This window comes from Paroedura picta, chromosome 6 (assembly GCF_049243985.1).
Source record: "Paroedura picta isolate Pp20150507F chromosome 6, Ppicta_v3.0, whole genome shotgun sequence".
Lineage (NCBI taxonomy): Eukaryota > Metazoa > Chordata > Lepidosauria > Squamata > Gekkonidae > Paroedura > Paroedura picta.
The window spans coordinates 16,133,682-16,154,800 of NC_135374.1; the positions used below are offsets into that span (position 1 = coordinate 16,133,682).

The window sequence follows — 21,119 nt, forward strand, 5'->3', positions numbered from 1 at the left end:
TTGACAGTGGCAGTCGCATTGCAAGCATATTGAGCTACAGGGTCAGCTTGCAGCTAACTTGAACGTTTTAGTTGCACAGACCCTAATACAGAACTTTTGTGGTTGCACACAATCCTTGGATATTCCAGGTGTACGGCTGGGCCACAGTTCAGTGACCGAGCATGTGTTGTGCATGGAAAAGGCACGAGGGGCAGTTAGAGACGTTCCAGCCTGCAGGATCATTGGTAGCCGTGCTAGAAAGATCTGTGCCTGGGGCTGCAGAGATTTGCTACAAGAGCACAGATAGTTGGACACTTGATGGTCTCACTCCGTGTGGCATCTCATTATCCTTGTGTCTTTTCTTGATGGCGGGAGAAAGTCCTGTCAAGTCGCAGCTGACTCATGGCAAGTCCAGAGGGTTTCAAGGCAAGATGTGAGCAGAGGTGTGCTGTGCCATTGCCTGCCTCTACATAGCAACTTTGGACCTCCTTGCTGGTCTCCCATCCAATTACTAATCAGGGTCAGCTGTACGTGGCTTCGGAGTTCTGACCCAGAGGCTGTCTGGGTCAGGGCTTTTCTTACTGGTTAGGAATACAGTTGGAGGAATAATGTGTGTGTGTGTGTGTTTTTTTGGGGGGAGTGGTTCCTCCCTATTTCTGATGCATTTGCTATCACATTTTTAAGTTTTCCTGACCGTGAGAGTTTAGAGAACTTTGGCGTGGAGCTTTTTTTGGAAAAAGAAGCGGCAGCTTTCTAAGAAGCAGCAAGAGTATATAGGTTGCGCGCATTTGTCCATGCCTTAGAATCATAGAGTTGGAAGGGATCTTCTGGGTCATCTAGTCCAACCGCCGGCACTATGCAGGACACTCACAACCCTCTCGCTCACCCACTGTCACCTGCCACCCCCTTGAACCTTCACAGAATCAGCCTCTCCGTCAGATGGCTATCCAGCCTCTGTTTAAACCAAGGGTAGTCAAACTGCGGCCCTCCAGATGTCCATGGACTACAATTCCCAGGAGCCCCCTGCCAGCATTCGCTGGCAGGGGGCTCCTGGGAATTGTAGTCCATGGACATCTGGAGGGCCGCAGTTTGACTACCCCTGGTTTAAACATTTCCAAAGACCCTAGAGCAAGGGTGGGCAAACTGTATTTGCTGGGAATTGTAGGGGATCATGGGAATTGTAGTCCATGGACATCTGGAGGGCCACAGTTTGCCTTCCTCTGCCCTAGAGTTTAGGGGCAGCCTTAACCCCAGAGTGGGTTAGGAGTCTGCTAACTCTAAAGCAAGATTTCTCAACCAGGGCTTTGTGAAAACCCGGGGTTTCATGGTGGCCCTAGAACGGTTTCTCAAATGGGACTTAATTTTTAAATATATTTTAAAAATTTGTTAAACATTTAACGTCTGATATGATCATATGTGATCATGTCTACTGCCCCCCAATGGTCAACGATGGGCCTGGAGGGGGTGAGAAGGGGAGGAGCCCCAGATGGATGTGGACACATAGAATCATAGAGTTGGAAGGGGCCACACAGGCCATCTTGTCCAACCCCCTGCTCAACGCAGGATCAGCCCAAAGCATCCTAAAGCACAGCTATGCTTCCTCCTGATTGCGCCACTTCTGGGGTTTCACAGAATCACAGAATCATAGAGTTGGAAGGGGCCATACAGGCCATCTAGTCCAACCCCCTGCTCAACGCAGGATCAGCCCTAAGCATCCTAAAGTTTCTTGAAGCCTGAAGAATGTGTCAAGGATTTGTCCATGGTAAACAAGTTGAGAAAGGCTGCCCTGAAGGAAAAGCCATTCAGTCACCCGTCATGTTGAATCTAAATCCAACGGTAGTGTTCTATACTGAGAAGATATGTGGGGAAACGACAAAAGCTGTCAATTTGGTTCAGTCTTGTAGTTCAAAACAAAGGAACTGCATACTTTCAGGCTGAAGTCTAGGCTGCCTGCGCAGGCCCACAGAATGAGTAGTGTACGTTTGAGTATGACGTCCCCAGAACTGATATTCACCCTTTCTCCCTTTTTAAATTCTGACTCCTCCTGTCTGGGAAAAAAATCGGTGGGAGTCTTCGGTGTTATGTAGTTTTTAGGCTGCCATTCCAAAAGAATCTCCACTTGAGAGGTAGAATTGGTCAGTGTGTTAATAGAATCACAGACAGTGGTGGGAAAAACTGTGGTAGACTCCTTGATTGACAGTTTTTGAACTTCTGGAAGTCAGCAGTGTTATGTTGTGTCTTTCTTGTAGCAAATAAAGAACGTGTGTGTGTGTGTTAGGGCTGGGTTTAAATAAGCAGACTTGTCAAGACATAGAATCATAGAATCATAGAGTTGGAAGGGGTCATACAGGCCATCTAGTCCAACCCCCTGCTCAATGTAGGATCAGCCCAAAGCATCCTAAAGCATCCAAGAAAAGTGTGTATCCAACCTTTGCTTGAAGACTGCCAGTGACATCTTGTGCTTGTGGGTTAAGTGCCCAGTTTGGGGAAACTGGCTTGATATTTTTTCCCCTGGAAATGTAGCAAGGTACGTCATAGGATGTGGTATATTCCGGCCTTGTGGTATATTCTCAGACGTTTTTAAAATGAGCTTGAACATGAAAGGTCCTCGAGATTCTTGTCAAAATGAAATCACGTTGGACTGTTCAAAAGGCCTATCAGAGCTAAAATATTCCGTATGGCGCAGTTCAGTTTACTGCCCTCAACCATGAGCTTTGCTGCTAGTGTGAGCTGGATAATAGCTTTTAGTCCCTATCTTTATTTAAGACCCACAACTTTTAAAGGTAGCTCAGTTCTCCTGACTTTCTCTTGGTAACGTTCAGTTTTTCAAAGTCTAAGCCAGGGGTAGTCAAACTGCGGCCCTCAAGATGTCCATGGACTACAATTCTGCTAACTCTAAAGCAAGATTTCTCAACCAGGTCTTTGTGAAAACCAGGGGTTTGTAGTCCATGGACATCTGGAGTCCATGGACATTTGGAGGGCCGCAGTTTGACTACCCCTGGTCTAAGCAGATAGGTATATGTGCACTCAGGAGGCAGCTGAGTTTTTCAACAAGTCCTCATTCCAAGGTGTCCACTTTCCAAACAGATTGCTTTAAAATAGCGGCAAAGAGAATGAGCTGTGAGCCAAAGAATCCCTGTCTCAAATTCTTGCCACATGCACGAAGCATAAGTAAAGGTAAAGGTATCCCCTGTGCAAGCACCGTGTCATGCCTGACCTTTGGGGTGACGCCCTCTAGCGTTTTCATGGCAGACTCAATACGGGGTGGTTTGCCAGTGCCTTCCCCAGTCATTCCCGTTTACCCCCCAGCAAGCTGGGTACTCATTTTACCGACCTCGGAAGGGTGGAAGGCTGAGTCAACCTTGACCCGGCTGCTGGGATCGAACTCCCAGCCTCATGGTCAGAGCTTCAAACAGCAAGTCGGCTGCCTTTACCACCCTGCGCCAAAAGAGGCTCTTGAAGCATAAGTAGCCATTTGATTGTACTTGTGATATAGGTCAGAGTTAGTCAACCTGTGGTCCTCCAGATGTCCATGGGCTACAATTCCCATGAGCCCCTGCCAGCAAATGCTGGCAGGGGCTCATGGGAATTGTAGTCCATGGGCATCTGGAGGACCACAGGTTGACTACATCTGATATAGGCATTTTGCTTTTTAAACTTTGTTGATGTCCCTCTTTTCTCCCCAGTGGGCATCCAAATTGGCCCACATCATTCTCCTTTGTTTTATCCTCACCCCTTGAGGTAGGTGAGACTGAGGCTGAATGTCCCAGGGTCACCCAGTGAGCTTCCACAGTAGAACTGAAATGCATAGTGGGGTCTCCAGAACACTGCGTCGAATACTGTCCTGCCCACCTACAGAACATTAGAACAACAGGCCTTGGAACAACTTTACTTAGAGCCAGGCCCCAAATTTAGGAGTCAGGTGACCATAACTTTTAAAATAATATGCAGTGCAAGGAAATTTCTAGGCACCATGGCAAACCAGAACCTGGGATTTGTCAAGCCTTCAATTAGAAGCAGTATGGTTCCTGGTGGCCACAGACTTCTGGGGCAGAGATGTTAGTCAATTGTTACAAGGGCTGCATCTGTCATAATGTTCACTTTGTCACGTTGGGCCATGTGTGCCATAAAATGTAATGCCCGGTGCCAGAGATATAAACCTTGTAAAAGATACAGGCAAAGCCATTTGTTATTTTTTATACTTAAAATACCTGGTGGAATGAGCTCCCGGAAAAGCTATGGGCCCTGTCGGAGCTAATACAGTTCCGCTCTTCTGTTAGGCTTTTGGTTGAGGCCAAGCCAGGCTAGGAGGACAACTTGGGCCCCTCCTATGACATTCTTCTATTTAGGTAACATCGTAATCTACCTGGGAATGGCAGCTGGGAGGGGCGGAATAGGGATTGTACGGGGGAGGGGGAATGACTGGCCTCGCCATTGGAAAATTTGGGGTTGAATAGGAAGGTGTAGACACAGATCAGGAGGGCCAGTTCCCCTCCAAAGCAGCTGTTTTCTCCAGACCTGATACCTTCCTTCCCTACTGCCTCCCTCCCTCCCTCTCTCCTGCTCTTTCTCCACCCCCCCTCTCTTTTTCATCTTTGTGAAGGTTTCCAGGCTCCCACCTGGAAGTTGGTAACCCAGCTGGCTGCATATGGAGGAGGAATCAGGAATCAAACCCAGCTCCTGAGATTAGAGTCTGCTGCTCTTTAACTTCTTCACCACACTGGATTTCAAGCTCAAGCGGGTGGCGGGGGGGGGGGCAGAACCCAGGAAGGTCACAATGCAGGTGTATATGCTAGCACCTATTGTATTCCAAAATAAATCAGGAGAGAAACTACTAGTGGAAGGAAAGAAAGTTTATTGCATAGAGTTGCCTTTTAATCATAAATAAGTTTGCAGCATGATTAGAACGGTTTGTTTTAATGAAAAGCAAAAACATTGAAGCCCGTGGGTGACGCCTGGTAGGCACATCTGGAGGTGGCACAGACACACACGGTCCAGTGTAGGGCAGGGGGCCATTACCCCTCATCCTCTGGATCCTTTTCGTGTCCCTGCTTCTCCAAAAGACCAGCTGGACGCATTCCTGCAAGGCAAAAACATGGCGGTAAGCAGGGATCGTGGACTCCCCTCCGCCGGCATCCTCCAGGGACATCCACAGCCCTCAGTTGGCCAACATCCACCGGGGTCCGTCAGCCGGCCTCCACGGACTTCCACCTGCGAATGGCCACTGGCTCACATTCACACACACATTCACACCAGTGCGCCGCGCTGAGGGCGGGGAGCCACACAGCAACGGACACACCCCCATTCACTCACACATTCACACCGGTGCCCCATGCTGACGGCGGAAAGCCCCTCAGTTATGGAACACCCATTCACACACACATTCACACACACACCCTCCCCAGCTGCATTCGTCAATTTCCGCCCCCTTCCAACCAGCCGAGTTCTGCCAGCTTCCGTCAGCTAACGTCATCAGGCGCTTCCGACCGTGGCACTCCGCCAGCTTCGAGTTGCCAGTTACCACTGCTTACACTACAAGTTGCCCCACAGAGTGGGACAACTTGCCTTTGGGCGCCTCTCCCCTCCGCAGGATCAGCCTCCTCCTCTCCGCATCCCCTCTGCCGGCCGCCTGGGTCCGGGGGCCTGCCTGTGTCTGGGGGGAAACAGAGAGAGACGCAGGGCTTGAAGGCCTGCCTGAGAACTGGGGGGCTGTTGGACTCTGGCCAGCGGGATGGTCCTCCCAGGCTCCCTTCCCTGTTCCCTGGGAGGAAGAGCCCCATACCAGCCATTAAGGGACTGCAGGAAACTATTCACCACAGATCCATCGCTTTCCATGGCATCCCACCCTTCCTCCGTGATGCTCCGGGTGATTCCTTTGGATCCCCCATCCTCAACATCCTCCTCACGTCCTCCTCCCTCCCCACTCTGCCCCTGGCTGTCCTGCCTGCCCCTGAGCTTGCTGTCCTCTGATATGGACACTGTCCCCATGGTGACAAGACCTCCTTGGAGGGTGGCCCTGTGATGTCACAAAAGGGCATGGAAATGAGCCCCTCCTGGAGAGCCAGTTGACTGGAACTGAGATGTGACTGCCAGTAGTGTAGACTGTTGTCAAGGAAACAGAGTCAGAGGATTGGGAGGTGGTGAGGCCTAGCAGTGGTCATTAGTGGTGATGCTTATATAGAACTTCCACATTCAGAGGCAGTTGACCTATGAATGTTGGTTGTCAGGTCGATGTAACTCTGTGAGGTCGATATTCATTCCTTGTGACAATCGGGGAGGTTTCCTAGAAATGTTGAAAAAGTATCCTAAAAAGAGCTGGAAGCTGATGAGGAAATATAATAGTGAACATTAAATCCTCCTCCTTGAATATCTTGCCAGGTCTTAAATTTCCCTTGGGCCTTTAACACAGGGTTAGTCAACCTGTGGTCCTCCAGATGTTCATGGACTACAATACACCATGAGCCCCTAGCAGGGGCTCATGGGAATTTAGTGCATGAACATCTGGAGGACCACAGGTTGACTACCCCTGCTTTAACGTATAACTCTAGGCCAGCAATTCCCAACTACGTGTCTGTGGACCCCTCAGGGTCTGCAGGAGTCCTGAAGGGGGTCTGTGGGAGCTCTGAAGTGGCATGGTACAGGATGGGGATCTTAGCTCTTCTTTCTGGCCTACGTGAAGCAGAGCAGGGGGACGGAGCAAAAGAGGGCCAAAGGTGTGGGTAGTGATGTCACTTCTGGGGGCGTGACCAGCTGACATCACTTCCAGGACTCCTCAAAATCTGAAAAATTATTTCAGGGGCTCCTTCATGGTCGAAAGGTTGAAAAAGGCTGATCTAGACTAAACGGTCATGTTGGGTGTACACTTTGTCATAGAGTGGATACAATGGATGGAGGGATGGAAGATGGAAAAGGCATTGATGGATTAGATAGATGACTGATAGATCAGGGGTAGTCAACCTGTGGTCCTCCAGATGTCCATGGACTACAATTCCCATGAGCCCCTGACAGCATTTGCTGTACAGCAGGGGCTCATGGAAATTGTATTCCATTGACATATGGAGGACCACAGGTTGTGACTACCCCTGCGATAGATGACAGAGGACGGATGACGGACAGGCAGGCAGATGAGGAGAGGCCCTTGGTGACAGCAACAAACAGTCCTGAGCCAGAAGGAACAGCCAGGCTCACAATGGACCCCTGCCTAAGACCTTGCAGAGCTGCTGCAGTCTAAATAGACAGTACTGATTTTGGTGGACCAGTGGCCTGATTCATCTGAGGGGTGGGACTCGGTGTAATATCCAGGGACCGGTGGTCCACTGGTCAGTTGTCTGGGCAGGAAGAAGCCTGCCTGGGTTAGCAGGCCTCAGGTATGGTTAGCCCATTGCACCTGGGTTAGCAGGCCTCAGGTATGGGGTTAGCAGGCCTCAGGCATGGTTAGCCCATTGCACCTGGGTTAGCAGGCCTCTTTTATGGTTAGCCCATTGCACCTGGGTTAGCAGGCCTCAGGTATGGGGACCGAGGAACACCCCAGTCAGGCATGGAGAAGGAAACCAGATGAAGCTGACCCACAAGGAGAGCAGAGCTGATCGAAGTCTGTGTGTTTGATGGAACTTGTAAATTATAGGATCAAAAAGCACTGAAGTATCAGAGGTATACACTGGAGCATCTCTGTGAGAAACTCAACCGCATACAAAATATGCATGCTGTCCAATTACGATAGCAGTTAATAAATATGCGCTCGACCTAAACTGCTTTAATATCTGGTGTGTGAGGGGAACTAATAACTGTAATACTCACATGCTCAGGCCAAGACAAAGTATGTCTTAGTGTTGCCGTTAGGAGTGCCGACTTTTTAATCTGGTGAGGCGGGTTTGATTCCCCACTCCTCCTCCACATGCAGCCAGCTGGGTCACCCTGGGCTTGTCACAGCCTGATAGAGCTGTTCTGACAGCAGTAATGTCAGGGCTCTCTCAGCCTCTTCCTTCCTTCCTTCCTTCCTTCCTTCCTTCCTTCCTTCCTTCCTTCCTTCCTTCCTTCCTTCCTTCCTTCCTTCCTTCCTTCCTTCCTTCCTTCCTTCCTTCCTTCCCTTTTTCATCTTCATGAAGATTTCCAGGACCCCACCTGGCATGTTGGCAACCCAGCTGTGTGTGCATATGGAGGTTGAGTCAGGAATCAAACCCAGCTCTTGAGATTAGAGTCTATTACTCTTCAGCCACTTCACCATTCTGGATCTCAAACTCAAGTGGTGCGTGGGGAGGGCCAGAACCCAGGAAGGTCACAGGGCAGGTGTACATGCTAGTGCCCGTTGTATTCCTGGGTGCAACAGGCTTTGCCTCTAGTGGGAACATAATGCACAGTCTCTGTTATCCGGCAATAAAGCCAATGACCAGTTGCTCACCGCTGCCCAGTTCCAGCCCATGGGCCATATGTTGCCCCTATTCTAGGGTCTGCTGGACGGAGGGAAAAGGTGTGCAAAGAAAGGGGGACATAGCACTGGAAGCCCTCTCCAAACACATATTTCAAAGTTGCTTCCTTTCAAGACTGCCATGAGGGTTGTTTACTATGGGCAGGTAAGGTAGAACATCACCTGAACGAAGGAATATTAAATCTGCCGGCAAGGTACTGCTCAGGATTGTGTCTGTGATAGTGGACGGGCTGCTAAATTAGTGAACGTGAAGCTTGTTCATCATTTGGAAATACCAGGTGGTCACGTGATAAAAGACTGAAGTTTGCGTGGGTGAGTAAGGGATAAGGGAGTGCATGAAACCGGCTAATAACATGCCCATGCATGAGAGCAACGGGGTTGGGTGCATGGATTTTGGTGGCACGTTTCCACCCCGGATTAAGGGCCCGCAGCCTGTCCGTTTGGATCAAATTTCCTGGATCTGCAAGCGGTGCTTTAAACCTCGCTGTGAAATTGGCTCACTGGCTTTATTGAAAAGGCGATTTTTAAAAGCGAGTCTGTGGAGCATAATCCACCTTCATAGTTTTGTTTTTAAAACTTGACATTTTGGGGAGGGTGACAACAGAGGATGGCATTTGGAGCTTTCTGGCAGGGAAGGAGGTGTGTGTAGAGTCGGGGGCATTCCTCCTTGGGTCTGTCCTTTCTCGCTGTCCTGGTACCTGTTTCCAAGGGTCAGGTTTCAGCAAGAACAATAAAGCGCCTGAGACGGCAGGGTACACACACACAAGTCTGGCAAACTCATCTGCTTGAGCAAGATGGTTTGTTCTCAAGCAGGCCTCCAAAGTAAATGATTTCGAGAGCTGCTAGCTGTGAAGGATGTGTCTTGAAAAGGGGGGCAGGGGGGGGGAGGAGAATAGAAACAATCCAGGTTGTTAGGAAGAGAAATAAAGGCTGTACTTTTTTTGAACCTCTCCCTGCTGGGTCACATGCTGGTCTGGGGAGGTTTTCGACATCATAATAAGTTGTTTTTCTTTTCTGCTTCTCCTTGGGTGGTGCTGCTGCTGCTGCTGCTGCAGGGTGGGAGAATGTGAGGACCGTTCTGAAAGTTGTGCTAAATCCTGAAGAATTGCATGGCCTCTCCTTTCTGTATGGAGCCTGCGACCAGCTCATCTGTCTTGCGCCTCCGGCCCGTTTTTGCTTGAAGTCGCTTCCTCCTACCTAGCAGTGTGATTTTGCTTTTGCTTAGGTGGTGGTTTTTGTTTTGTGAAGATCTCGCTCGCTGTCTGAAACTACTTGGATTGTTTGGGTTTTGCTTTTAGACGGCTGCTGATAGAAGTCCATGTTTGCGTGTTTCTCCAAAGTATGTATTTAACTGTGTAACCCGATTTCATCTATATTTTGTTGTCGGTCTTATCCTGCCATGAGATCATCTTGTGTGCCTGTTCCAGGCTGGGATCTGCGCTGGAAATGTGCACAGTCAGCCACTTGGATCCCACACGCTTTGACACGACTGAGGATTGTTTGTTCTCATTGCTTTGGTTTCGCTACATTTTTTAAAGGTTAGAAGAGAAAGGGATGCTTGCTCGGCTTTGCCTCAACAGTGTTGTGTACTTGTCAAAGACATCAGAGCATTATAGAAATTGCACTGCGCCTCATGTTGTGCCATGCTTGGTGTTGTGATTAAGATTGGCAGCTTCTAATGTGGCGAACTGGGTTTTGATTCACTGCTTTTCCACATGCAGTCAGCAGGGTGACCTTGGGCTAGCCACAGTGCTGATGGCCATTCTATCAGTATCATCTTGCACTGCTCTGGCTTGACTCCTTTGGTGATTTTAATGGTCTGTTTTTTGTGTGGTTTTTTTTTGTTATGGTTTGTTTTCATTGTTGTGGGTATTACCTGGAGCAGGCGTGGAAAGATAGCAGACATTTAAAAAAATAAACTGGAATTGATTGTGTCCTTTCTGAATAATCTGGTTTACGATGCAAATTTAAGTTCTTCAAACAGAAACATAGATTCAAATGAGTAGCCATGTTGGTCTGAAGTAGCACAATAAAATCAGAGTCCAGTAGCACCTTTAGGACCAACCTAGATTTATTCAAGGCGTGAGCTTTCGAGTGCAAGCACTCTTCATCAGACTTAAGAACTGACCATCATAACAGTAGGAATATATAAGCAAAAGTTAATCCTGTTACATTAGTAAACTGTGTCATAGCATTCATTAGATAACAGAGAACCTTTTCTTGGTCATATCCCTTGAAACAAGAATAGCGCAACAAAAGAGTAGTTCCTGTCCATATATGCAGGACAATTTCCTGGTGAATTATGCCTTGAATCAAGATTCAGTCCTAAAGATCAAACAATGCAACCTGTAAATCCATTTTAATCAAAATATATTCTTTATAGATTGCGTAGGGATTATTCTTAAACACTATGTCCTCAAATGCAGATCCAAAGTGGCCTACTACTGCCTCATTTTCTCCCTCCTGTTTCATCCTCACGACAACCCTGTGAGGTAGGCTAGTCTGAGAATAGGTGACTGGCTTGAAATTGTATGGTGGTAAATGATTGCATTCTTACCAAAAGTCCTTCCCACCCCCCAACGCACCAGTCTTTTCCTTGTAGAAGACTTGCATTTTTTTCACTGTGGTAATCAAACCCCTTTGATAGTGGCGGTAGTTCTAGTGATATCCAGTTACTTGCTATCACTGATTTCGCTGTTGTTGTTCCTTGCTTGAGGAGCAGAATTGCCTGGACACAAACTTAACATACATTCTGGTTTCAAGGGAAATTTTACATTATACATTGCTTGTAAGGCATCATGTGTTTTTGCCCCATTTACACCACATGTGATAAAAAGAGCCTGTTTTATCGTTGCATTTCCAACAGGAGTCATTGTACCTCGTGGCTATTCTACTGATTACCTTGGCAGTAACATGCCATCAATAATACATACCAATTTTCTCTTAACACTTGACAATTTGTCCATTTAGGAATCTTAACCCCCGTACGTTCCCATTCCTCCATTGAAATATTGATATCTATATATTCTGCATCCATTTAATCATACACTTTTTAACCTGCTCTGTTTCTGAACAGTGGCACTATTATACTGACTATATCGTTCCAAATAGAAGACTAGAACAGGATGTTGAATCAATGTTAATCTGATAGCTAACACTGCTATGGGGGGGGGGGTCAGAGATCAATGAAAAACTATATAATTACCAACAACTTTTTCTTTATCTCTATGTTATATATCAATAAAGTCTATTATTATATTAAAAAATAAACCCTTGAAACTTTCTTCAGTCTGAGAAACCCCGGAAGTGGTGTCAACAGGCCACACTTTCCTGCCAAGCCCCCACAAGTCATGTGTCACCAGAAGTTCCATCACCCAGACATTCTGACCAGATGTGACCTCACCAGGCCACTCCCACAGCACAGGAAGTAACACAGCAGAAGAATTTTCAATTGATTTGTGAACAAAATCATACCTGCACTCTGGGCTGGCTGCCATTTTGCTCTTTTTCACTGGAGCCAGCAGGAACAGGGCTGGGAGCAACCCTAACCCTAACCCCACCCCAATGCCAAAAACAGGGCGGGAGCAAACATATGCCGCTCTGTTGCCCCTCCCTCCCATGCCAGAACCGGGAGAAGGCAGGCCTATGCTGCTGTGTCATTTCCATGCTTACCCCAGCACCAGAAATGGTCAGGGTGGGCCTGTGCGGCTGTGTTGACCCCCACACCTGCCCCAATGCCAGAAACAGGGCCAGGACTTTGTCGCTTTGTCGCCTCCACCTCTGAATTCCTAGAAACAGGGCTGGAGCAGGCCTATGTCGCCGTGTTGCTCTACCCCCCTGCAGTTAAGTTAAAAGGAGAGTACTTACCTCTCTGATCTCCAGTTGCTACCATGCACAACAAACCTTGGCCAGCAAGAATTTGTATGACAGGAACTGCTCCACTTCCCATCCCTTCCAGGCCCGTCAGCCATTTTGGGGTGGGGGGCTGGAGTGGACATGACCATATATGGTCATATCACTCGATTTTTAAAAATTAAAATATATTAAATTAACTCCCATCCAATTGGTAGAACCCTTCTGGGGCCATCACAAAACCCCAGAGTTTCACAAAACACTGGTTGTGAAAGCCTGCTCTACCCCCTAACTGAACCAGTGCAGCCACCATGGTGTAAGAATTTATGGTTTGGGAGAGCTGGATTTGATTGAAACTCACTGGGTGACCTTGGGCTAGTCACTTTATCTAAGTATAGTCTAGTGAAGTGGTCCCCAATCTTTTTATCACCAGGGACTGGTCAACACTTGACAATTTTACTGAGGCCTGGGGGTAGTCTTTTACCGAGCGACATTGCCGCCACCTAAGCCCCTGCTCCACTTGCTTTCCCACTGGCGCCCCTGACTTCCAACCGCCTGCTGGGGGGCACCGTCAGCAGCAGCTGTGCAGTGCCACCCTGAGAGGGAGCCCCAGCCATGGCAGCCGCTGGAGAGCACCAAAGGTGAGCCAGTGGCAGAGTGGCAGGGCAGCCCCTGAGGCAGCAGCCGGGGAGGAGGATGAGGAGTCACGGCCCAGTACCAACTGATCCATGGGCCGGTCCCCGGACCCGGGGGTTGGGGACCACTGGTTTGGTGCATTGGGTTGTGTGGATGAACCTGGGGGCGGGGGGAATGAATGCCACCCTGTGCTCCTTGGAGGACAGATGAGATAAAAATGAACTAAATACATGTATTTTTCCTCACACAAGATAAGCATGAGGGCAATACAGCAAACCAGCAGGCCTCCCCTCAGGCCAGTCAGTCTGATTTTAAGGCATTCCTGTGTGGCTCATCTCCCTCAATCTCACCATTTCTTAGTGTTGAATTATGGTGTGGACAGGGAATGTATATGCTTCTTCATCCCCCATTCTGCCAATGGACCATCTTGTCCCAAAACATTTATTTATATTTTTAACAGTGGGCTGCTGTTAAATAAAAGGTTAAAGCCTAAGTGGGCGGAGAGTGGGCGGGCCCTCACCAGGACAGTCCAGAAAATGACGGGGAAGCAGCGCCACGGCGTGAGTACATAAGGAGGCCTTCCCTCCAGGCCCAGGGAGAAGGCCGGGCCACCGCCGGGGGGGGGGGAAGGCTGGGCCACTGCCAGGGGGGAGGAAGCCTTCCCCCTGGGCCTTCGAGGCCCTGGGTGTGCTTCTAGGCCCAGGGGAAGGCCTCTTTTCCTCTGGGCCCAAGAGGCCTCCTTCCCCCCTTTCTAGCGCCCGTTGTACTTAAAAGTACAACGGGCTTTAAATCTAGTTTATTTATAATCGGATGTATGGGACCACTACTCTCAGCCAAGCCATCTTGGGTACATCAAATAAAATCATAGTTAAAACAATTCAATAAAAATCTCTAAAATCGTTATTCCATACGTTCATATCACCCAGAATTCTCTCCTCTTCCCCATTAGATTCCAGAACTAGATGCTATAGGGGAGAGTGTTTTGAAGAAGGAAGGGGTTTAGATCTTCCTGGTGGCTCAGCCTCAACCAAATGCCTGGTGGAAGAACTCCATCTTACAGGTCCTGCAGAACTGAGAAAGCTCCGACAGGGCCCGTGCCTCCTCCAGGTAGTGGCAAGGTCTGAAAAGGCCCTGGCCCTGGTTGAGGCCAGGTGCACCCCTCATGAGCTGGGGATCATCATCCTGTTGGAACCGACAGGGCGCAATGCTCCTTTGGGGGATATACATGTTGTTTGTGTCTTCCCATGTACGTAGGTTTCTAGTATGGAACAATGTGGGGACTCTGCAGGGACTGAATTCTAGATGAGATGTGGAGGAACTGGAAGAGCAAAGCATGTTGCTGCTGCATAACTCCTTCCCACTGCATAACTCTATCCTGTCTGGAGCCCCCCATAGGCTTAGGGCATCTTGAAACACCCCAGGCCGGCTCACTGCCCTGATGGAAGATAGATTCAGGTGGGTAGACGTGTTGGTGAGTCAAGGTGTGTTGGTCTGAAACATCAGAACAAAGTGTGTGTCCAGTGGCACCTTGAAGACCAATAAAGTTGTATTCAAGGTGGAAACTTTCATGTGCAAGCACACTTCTTCAGACAAAGTGTGCTCATACACAAAAGTTTCTACCTTGAGTACAGCTTTGCTGATTTTATAGAATCATAGAATCATAGAGTTGGAAGGGGCCATACAGGCCATCTAGTCCAACCCCCTGCTCAACGCAGGATCAGCCCTAAGCATCCTAAAGCATCCAAGAAAAATGTGTATCCAACCTTTGCTTGAAGACTGCCAGTCTTGGTGCCATTGGATTCAGACTTTTTCCACCCTGGTGGAAATCTTGAGAAGTCCCTCTTGATGTTACTGCAATAGGGTGGAGGCCTAATTTGCTGGGTCAGAGGGCAATCCATCACATGTCTGCTCTCCCTGAGCTCCCATGCACTTCGAGGAGGCTTGAGTCGACTGCCTGGCTAGCGCTTCCCGTGGGGCCATTAACTGGGGATATCCGTGTTGGCTTCAAAATAAAAAAGGGTTTTGTGTGCCATGCAGATGGCCAGCTGAACAGAGACATCTGTGCTGCTTTCGAAATGCTTCCTGTTGGCCAGCTGTAATTTGACATTGCAATGAACTATGGAGAAGGGGCTCCGATTCATCCTTTAAAGCAAAACGCAACTTTGCTTTGTAGCCGATGATGACTTGCAGACGTACGTCTTGGTGGAGAGAGTTTCTTTCCCCCCTCCCCGAGGTGTGTGTGTTTGCCTTCTCTTGTTCAGCCGAGGGAGAGAAGTCAGATGGTTTTGACCTCGTATGCTTCTGCATTTAATTCCTGCACAGACTCTAGAAATGATGAGGAAGTGGTTACCAATTGGTCCGCCTGTCTCATTCGGTCAACTTTCTCGACAGGAAACAGTTTGTCCAAGAAGTTTGTCAACAACTTCCGTATTGTCTTCCTGAAGTGTGCGTGTAACTTCCTGAATGAAGGTTGTGACACATCTTTTGATTGATGTCTGTGGGTGCACATGAGGGTGTTGATTCCTTATCAGATAGCTCGGTGTGCTGTATCTTCAGCACATGATGTTATGTAAGCAAGGGCCAAAAGTATGGTGACGAGCTCATTAAAAAGACATCTACCCCCACCCTGGTGGCCGGGTTCACCGTCTCTATACTCCCACATGGGTACTGTGCATGGGCAGGCCTGCGATGTGTGTGTGTGTGGGGGGGCACTACTGAAGAAGGTAGGGGCTCATGGTAATCGCAGTCCATGGGCATTTGGAGAGCTACAGTATAGCTACCCCTGCTGTAAAGGATCCCTAGAAGATGAGATATCTAAAAAGACCTAGACTTGGTATGGTGCTACTACCCTTTCAACCTCTTGGTCTGGAATGGGTAGAGCGTTCCCGCCAGGCTGGAGCTAAAACCGAAAAGGCCCTGACTCTGGTTGAGTCCAGCGTCGCTCACCTCTTTGGGGCCAGAGACCCTGAGCAAGTTTTGACCGGTAGATCTTAACGCTCTTTGGGGGAAGTGTTGGAAGAGACGTATCTGTAATGCTCTTTGGGGGACGTGTTGGAAGAGACGTATCACTGGCAGTCTTCAAGCAAAGGCTGGATACACACTTTTCTTGGATGCTTTAGGATGCTTAGGGCTGATCCTGCGTTGAGCAGGGGGTTGGACTAGATGGCCTGTATGGCCCCTTCCAACTCTATGATTCTTTGGTAAACGAGGGTCCCAGAGCCTAAAACATGCCCAACATTTAAAAACATTAGTTTACCATCTCTCTCTGTGTGTTGTTAAAGTTAATGTTGGATATAATGTAATTGTCTCTTGCAAGCTAGCAATGCCACTGCATTTTCCTGAGAGATCAGTGCTGCAAAACTGACTACGGTGCAATATCGACCAGATAACTTTCCTATCTGGGGAGATGTGGGAGTATCTGCCTATTTGTCTTGATGTTGGAGCTGAGAGATGGGTGCAGGGCTGCTCCGTGGGTGGGCACCCGAGGAAAGCGGGGCAAGCCAAATACCACACTGACTTCTAAAAAGAAAACACTGATAGCAGCCTTGGAGCTGTACTTGGCTACGTGCAGAGCTGCTGGAAAGAGAAGGCTGTAAAGCCAGGATTTTTAAGCAAACGGACTTGGGTGTTTTAGCCACGCAAGCAAAACATACAGTTTGAACCTTCCCCTTTTCCTGGTTTACCTTCTTTTTGATACAAGTAGCAAAGCTCACGCTTGAATAAATCTTTGTTGGTCTTAAAGGTGCCATTGGACTCAAATTTTGTTGTTAACAGTAGGGTATGCAGCCGATAAAGTCCAGTGTAGTGTGCTTGGCACCCTTTCACAAAGAAAAAAATATGGCAGGAGAGAAGGCAGTTTTGATGAATGTCCACCCTTCGTGCATCTTGGCTATCATTCAGTAAGCCAACTTTAGACATGTTTAGCTGGACCCTGTTTTGTTAGAAAGGCAGCTCTGAGTCCTGGTCCTCAGCTTCCGTTGAACCACGCTGTGTACGATGTCACATTTGCGGGGCAAACAACAGTTTTCTGGGCTGTGATCCTTGGCGGCAACCTGTCCCGGAAACTGCAGTTCCAGCTTATTTCCTTGCTTACAAGCATGTTGGTATTTTTACGATTGTACTTACCTTTGCCACCTTTTATTAAAAAAACACGCACACAAACCAGAAATAGGAAAATTAATGGCTTGTTTTGCTCAGTTTGAAGTCTTGTCTTCGGCGGGTGGAAGGCCACTTCTGTTGGCTTCAGTTTTGGCTGAGTGAAGTGGTAGACTTACTAACCTTGCTTATTGCCGTTGGGGAATTTAACCCAGAACAACGGATAAATGACTCTAAGATCCAGCAGACGAGTTAAGTGAAATGAGATGTTTGAACATTTCCCAGTAAACTGGTTGCAGTTGTTCGGATCCTGACGCCTTTCCCCCCTTGCGTTTCTTCTTCTTTAACATAAAGTTTGGATAGATATTGGGGGGGGGCGTAATTCCCCATGCCTACTATAGACAGCAAGTTGCCTGCTATACTGTTCCTTGGGGGACAGGTGTTTGGGGCCACATAGCAGGCTGCCGTGGGAGTAGAGGTGGGTTATCCGAGTTCCTTTCTGGATGTGCAGCTGCTATTCTCACGTATGATATAGCATCCAAGCAACTTGAATGGATGATTTCCTACTGTGCTGCTTTTCTCTTGGCGACTTTGTATTCCCCCTTTTTCTGTGTAGTTTACAGTTGCGTAAACTTGTTTATAATTCAAATAATTTGTAAGCAGTATTATGGGATACTGTTCGAATATTGGATCTGATAAGAACCATCTTACTGGTGGTTCTGCAGAGGGTTCTGAACTATGCAGCAGACAGCAGGTTTGTCCCAGTGAGTTGTAAGGAAGTGTGTGTGTGTGTGTGTGTGTGTGTGTGTGTGTGTGTGTGTGTGTAGGGTGTTTAACTCTTTCTGCAGTCTACGTCTTCATAATCTGTTCTCTCCATAGTAAAGTTTAATTTAAAATCCAAATAGGCTAGTTGTCTTGCCTATTGAAGTTCAGTCTAAACCATAGGAGGTATCGTCAGGGTCATCTAGTCCACCCCTCCCAAATGATCTTCTTTTGTTTATTACACAATTTGTTTTCTACCAATCAGCACTTTAGGGTTGGGAGGCGAATTTTCTCCAGGCAAGACTGGCCAGAGATTATGGGGTTTTTTTTGGGGGGGGTATCATCTGTGCATGGAATTGGGCTCACTGCCTCCGCCCGTTTCTGCCACCACCTGCCCCCATCACCACTGCAGCAGCGGCGGGCAACCTGGCGACCCTGAGGAAGGGACTAAGTGACCCCAAATGGGGTCACGACCCCAAGGTTGTGGGGGTCTAGATGATTCTGGAGGTCCCTTCCAACGCTATGATTTTACCTTCAGCTTCTTTTTTCCCCTTCCCTGTTCACCTGGATCCTACTTTGTTTGAAAGGCAGCTCCAGGGGTAGGGGGTGTAGAGCATGGAGCTGGGAGAAACAAATTTACTTAAGGAGACTATGGAAAAATAAATAGCATGGGGCAAGGGAGATTGATCGCTGCTCAGCTGCTTTATCCTGTTCTCTCTTTAAATAACCTGAAACCTGCTCACCCATATACTTTATGACTGGGGCTGACTGGGTCAAAACAGCAATGGATCAGACATACATGTTGGTTCTGATTTTTGCCTTGAGATAGTTTGATTATGCTGGAAATACAAAATGTAAAGAGCAGCCACATTCTTTAAAGAAAGCTAGCAACTTCATTGTGCATGGGGTTTCCCAAATACTGTAGCAGAGGGCTTTTCTGACAATTAAATACTGCTGCCATGGAAGCACCTTTATTTGCCTTTCCAGGAGGCAAACAACAATTGGTTATAAATCATGGCGCCTGGGCTTCTAACCCCTTACCCTTTCTGTTCTCCCATGCTCCTCACACAGGAATGGTTGAATTAGCTAGTTTTCTTCTGACTTATAACAGGGTAAGCAACATAGCTTAACTGCAGTCAGAGCGACTTCAAGCCATGCACTTCGCCTGGTTTATACCCTGAAAATCTGATTAGTCCCTAAATTGCTACTGGACATGAATCTGACTGTTCTTGTGCACACCAGAACTGCTACTCCATGAAACAATTTTCATGGACATAGGAAGGTTTCTCTTACTGCTTGGCTATAGAGCCAGTTTGGTGTAGTGGTTAGGAGTGCAGACTTCAGCTGGGTGACCTTGGGCTCCCCATGGCACTGATAAAACTGTTCTGACCTAGCAGTGATATCAGGGCTGTCTCAGCCTCACCCACCTCACAGGGTATCTGTTGTGGGGAAAGGAAAGGGAAGGCGACTGTAAGCCACTTTGAGACTCCTTTGGGTAGAGAAAAACGTCATATAAGAACCAACTCTTCTTCTTCATAGTTGGGATATGTCTATGTGTTTCTTTTTTTGAAATTGGTTTACCTCTGTATTGCAGATACCTTGAACAGCATCTGTGGTTCATGGATCCTTTTTCTCTTCTTTAACTGTCAGAAATATTAAAATTTGCATTTATAACTCAAGTGTGCCACATGTGTTTTGGAAGCAGCAATGAGATGGTGAATTCTCCTGGCTGAAGGAGCTAAGGGCTGTGTTCAAATGCCCACTCTGCCTCAGAAACTTACTTGGGTGACCTTGGTCTGGTTGCATACTCAGTCTACCCCTACTTTACAGGGTTGTTGTGAGGATAAAATGGAGGAGGGGAAAATCTGGTTCCTACCTAAACATGTGCTGGCTTCAGTGTCCATTTAGTTTCCCTCTGACTTTCTTTCCCATTCTCTGTAAGAAATGACAATATAGCCTCAAGTACGCTTTCCAGTGATACACATGAGGAAAGTGTACTCTTCAGCACCTCCCTAATGATGAAGTAATTATCAGTCCAGTAAGACAGGGGTAGTCAACCTGTGATCCTCCAGATGTCCATGGACTACAAACGCCGTCAGGAGCTCATGGGAATTGAAGTCCATGGACATCTGGAGGACCACAGGTTGACTACCCCTGCAATAGGAGATTTGGCTGAGGTTTGGCATAAATCAAGTTGCACATGACATCCATTCTGCGGAGTCCCCTCTAGTGATGCATTTTTCTCTTCTGAAAGTGCATCTAAAACCTTACACGTCTGGCAATGTTATGAACTTTGTTCAGGCCTGCTGGGATTTTTGGGTGGTGGTGGTGGCTGCCCTTGAAAGACTGCATTTTATTGACAAATAAAATATATTTTCCCCTCCCCCTCTCCATTTAATCGGGTGACCCCCATGGGCAGAGAGGAAGCCTTTAATCTGGAGTCTAATTCTAGTCCCTCTCTGCCGTGACTCACCGTGTGGCTTTCAGCTGTGACAGTCTGTTCCCAAGCTTTAGGTGATGGAACCGGTCTCTACACTTCTGGAGGAAGTCACAGCATGCTTGCGCATGCTTTCTTGATTGGGGTGCCTGTAAGGACACTATGTTATCATCTTGGTTGGTAACCATAACCTCTATTGTATTTATATTTATTTATATTTATAAAAACCAATGTATACGCCGCCCTTCCCGAAGGCTCAGGGAATAAAACCAAGATTAAAACATTTTAACATTAAAGCAAGTTAGAATTTCAAATATCAGGAGCACATCATCTCCATTAGGTGTGAGTGTGTGTGTGTAAATTGCTCTGTTGTTGTCAACCAGGTGGTGTATAGACGATTATCCTTTTACATACATAGGGAGGCCAGCTTTTGATGGTCTTCTGTAGGCCTCAACCATAGGCCTGGTGGAACAGCTCTGGGACCAAGCCCTATGAAGATAGGTTGAGGGACTTGGGAATGTTCAACCTGGAGAAAAGGAGGTTGAGAGGGGACATGATAGCCCTCTTTAAGTATTTGAAAGGTTGTCATTTGGAGGAGGGCAGGATGCTGTTCCCGTTGGCTGCAGAGGAAAGGATACGCAGTAATGGGTTTAAACTACAAGTACAACAATATAGGCTAGATATCAGGAAAAAATTTTTCACAGTCAGAGTAGTTCAGCAGTGGAATAGGCTGCCTAAGGAGGTGGTGAGCTCCCCCTCACTGGCAGTCTTCAAGCAAAGGTTGGATACACACTTTTCTTGGATGCCTTAGGATGCTTAGGGCTGATCCTGCGTTGAGCAGGGGGTTGGACTAGATGGCCTGTATGGCCCCTTCCAACTCTTATGATTCTGTGATTCTTGCAGGACCTGCAGAACTGTTTTAGGTCTTGCTTG

General features: G+C 47.8%; 2 protein-coding genes across 14 annotated transcripts in view; one reads left to right on the top strand and one right to left on the bottom strand.

Annotated features, from left to right (window-relative positions):
• Nucleotides 1-6,443, bottom strand: part of LOC143839468 (uncharacterized) — a 197,554-nt gene extending 191,111 nt beyond the window's left edge. Inside the window, exons 1-3 of one of the 6 annotated variants that reach the window (XR_013231715.1) lie at nucleotides 5,762-6,377; nucleotides 5,545-5,632; nucleotides 4,818-5,059 (exon numbers count right to left, since the gene is read on the bottom strand). Coding sequence is in view for 1 of the 6 variants with exons in the window: in XM_077341527.1 (XP_077197642.1) it covers nucleotides 4,995-5,059; nucleotides 5,545-5,632; nucleotides 5,794-5,967 (327 nt within the window). In the remaining 5 variants the exon portion in view is untranslated. Of the gene's footprint in view, nucleotides 1-4,817; nucleotides 5,633-5,761 lie in introns of those variants that run through there. The other 5 variants (XM_077341527.1, XR_013231714.1, XR_013231720.1 and 2 more) reach the window with 5 other exon arrangements.
• Nucleotides 1-21,119, top strand: part of YAP1 (Yes1 associated transcriptional regulator) — a 106,602-nt gene that overhangs the window by 13,740 nt on the left and 71,743 nt on the right. The gene's annotated exons all lie outside the window — the stretch shown is intronic.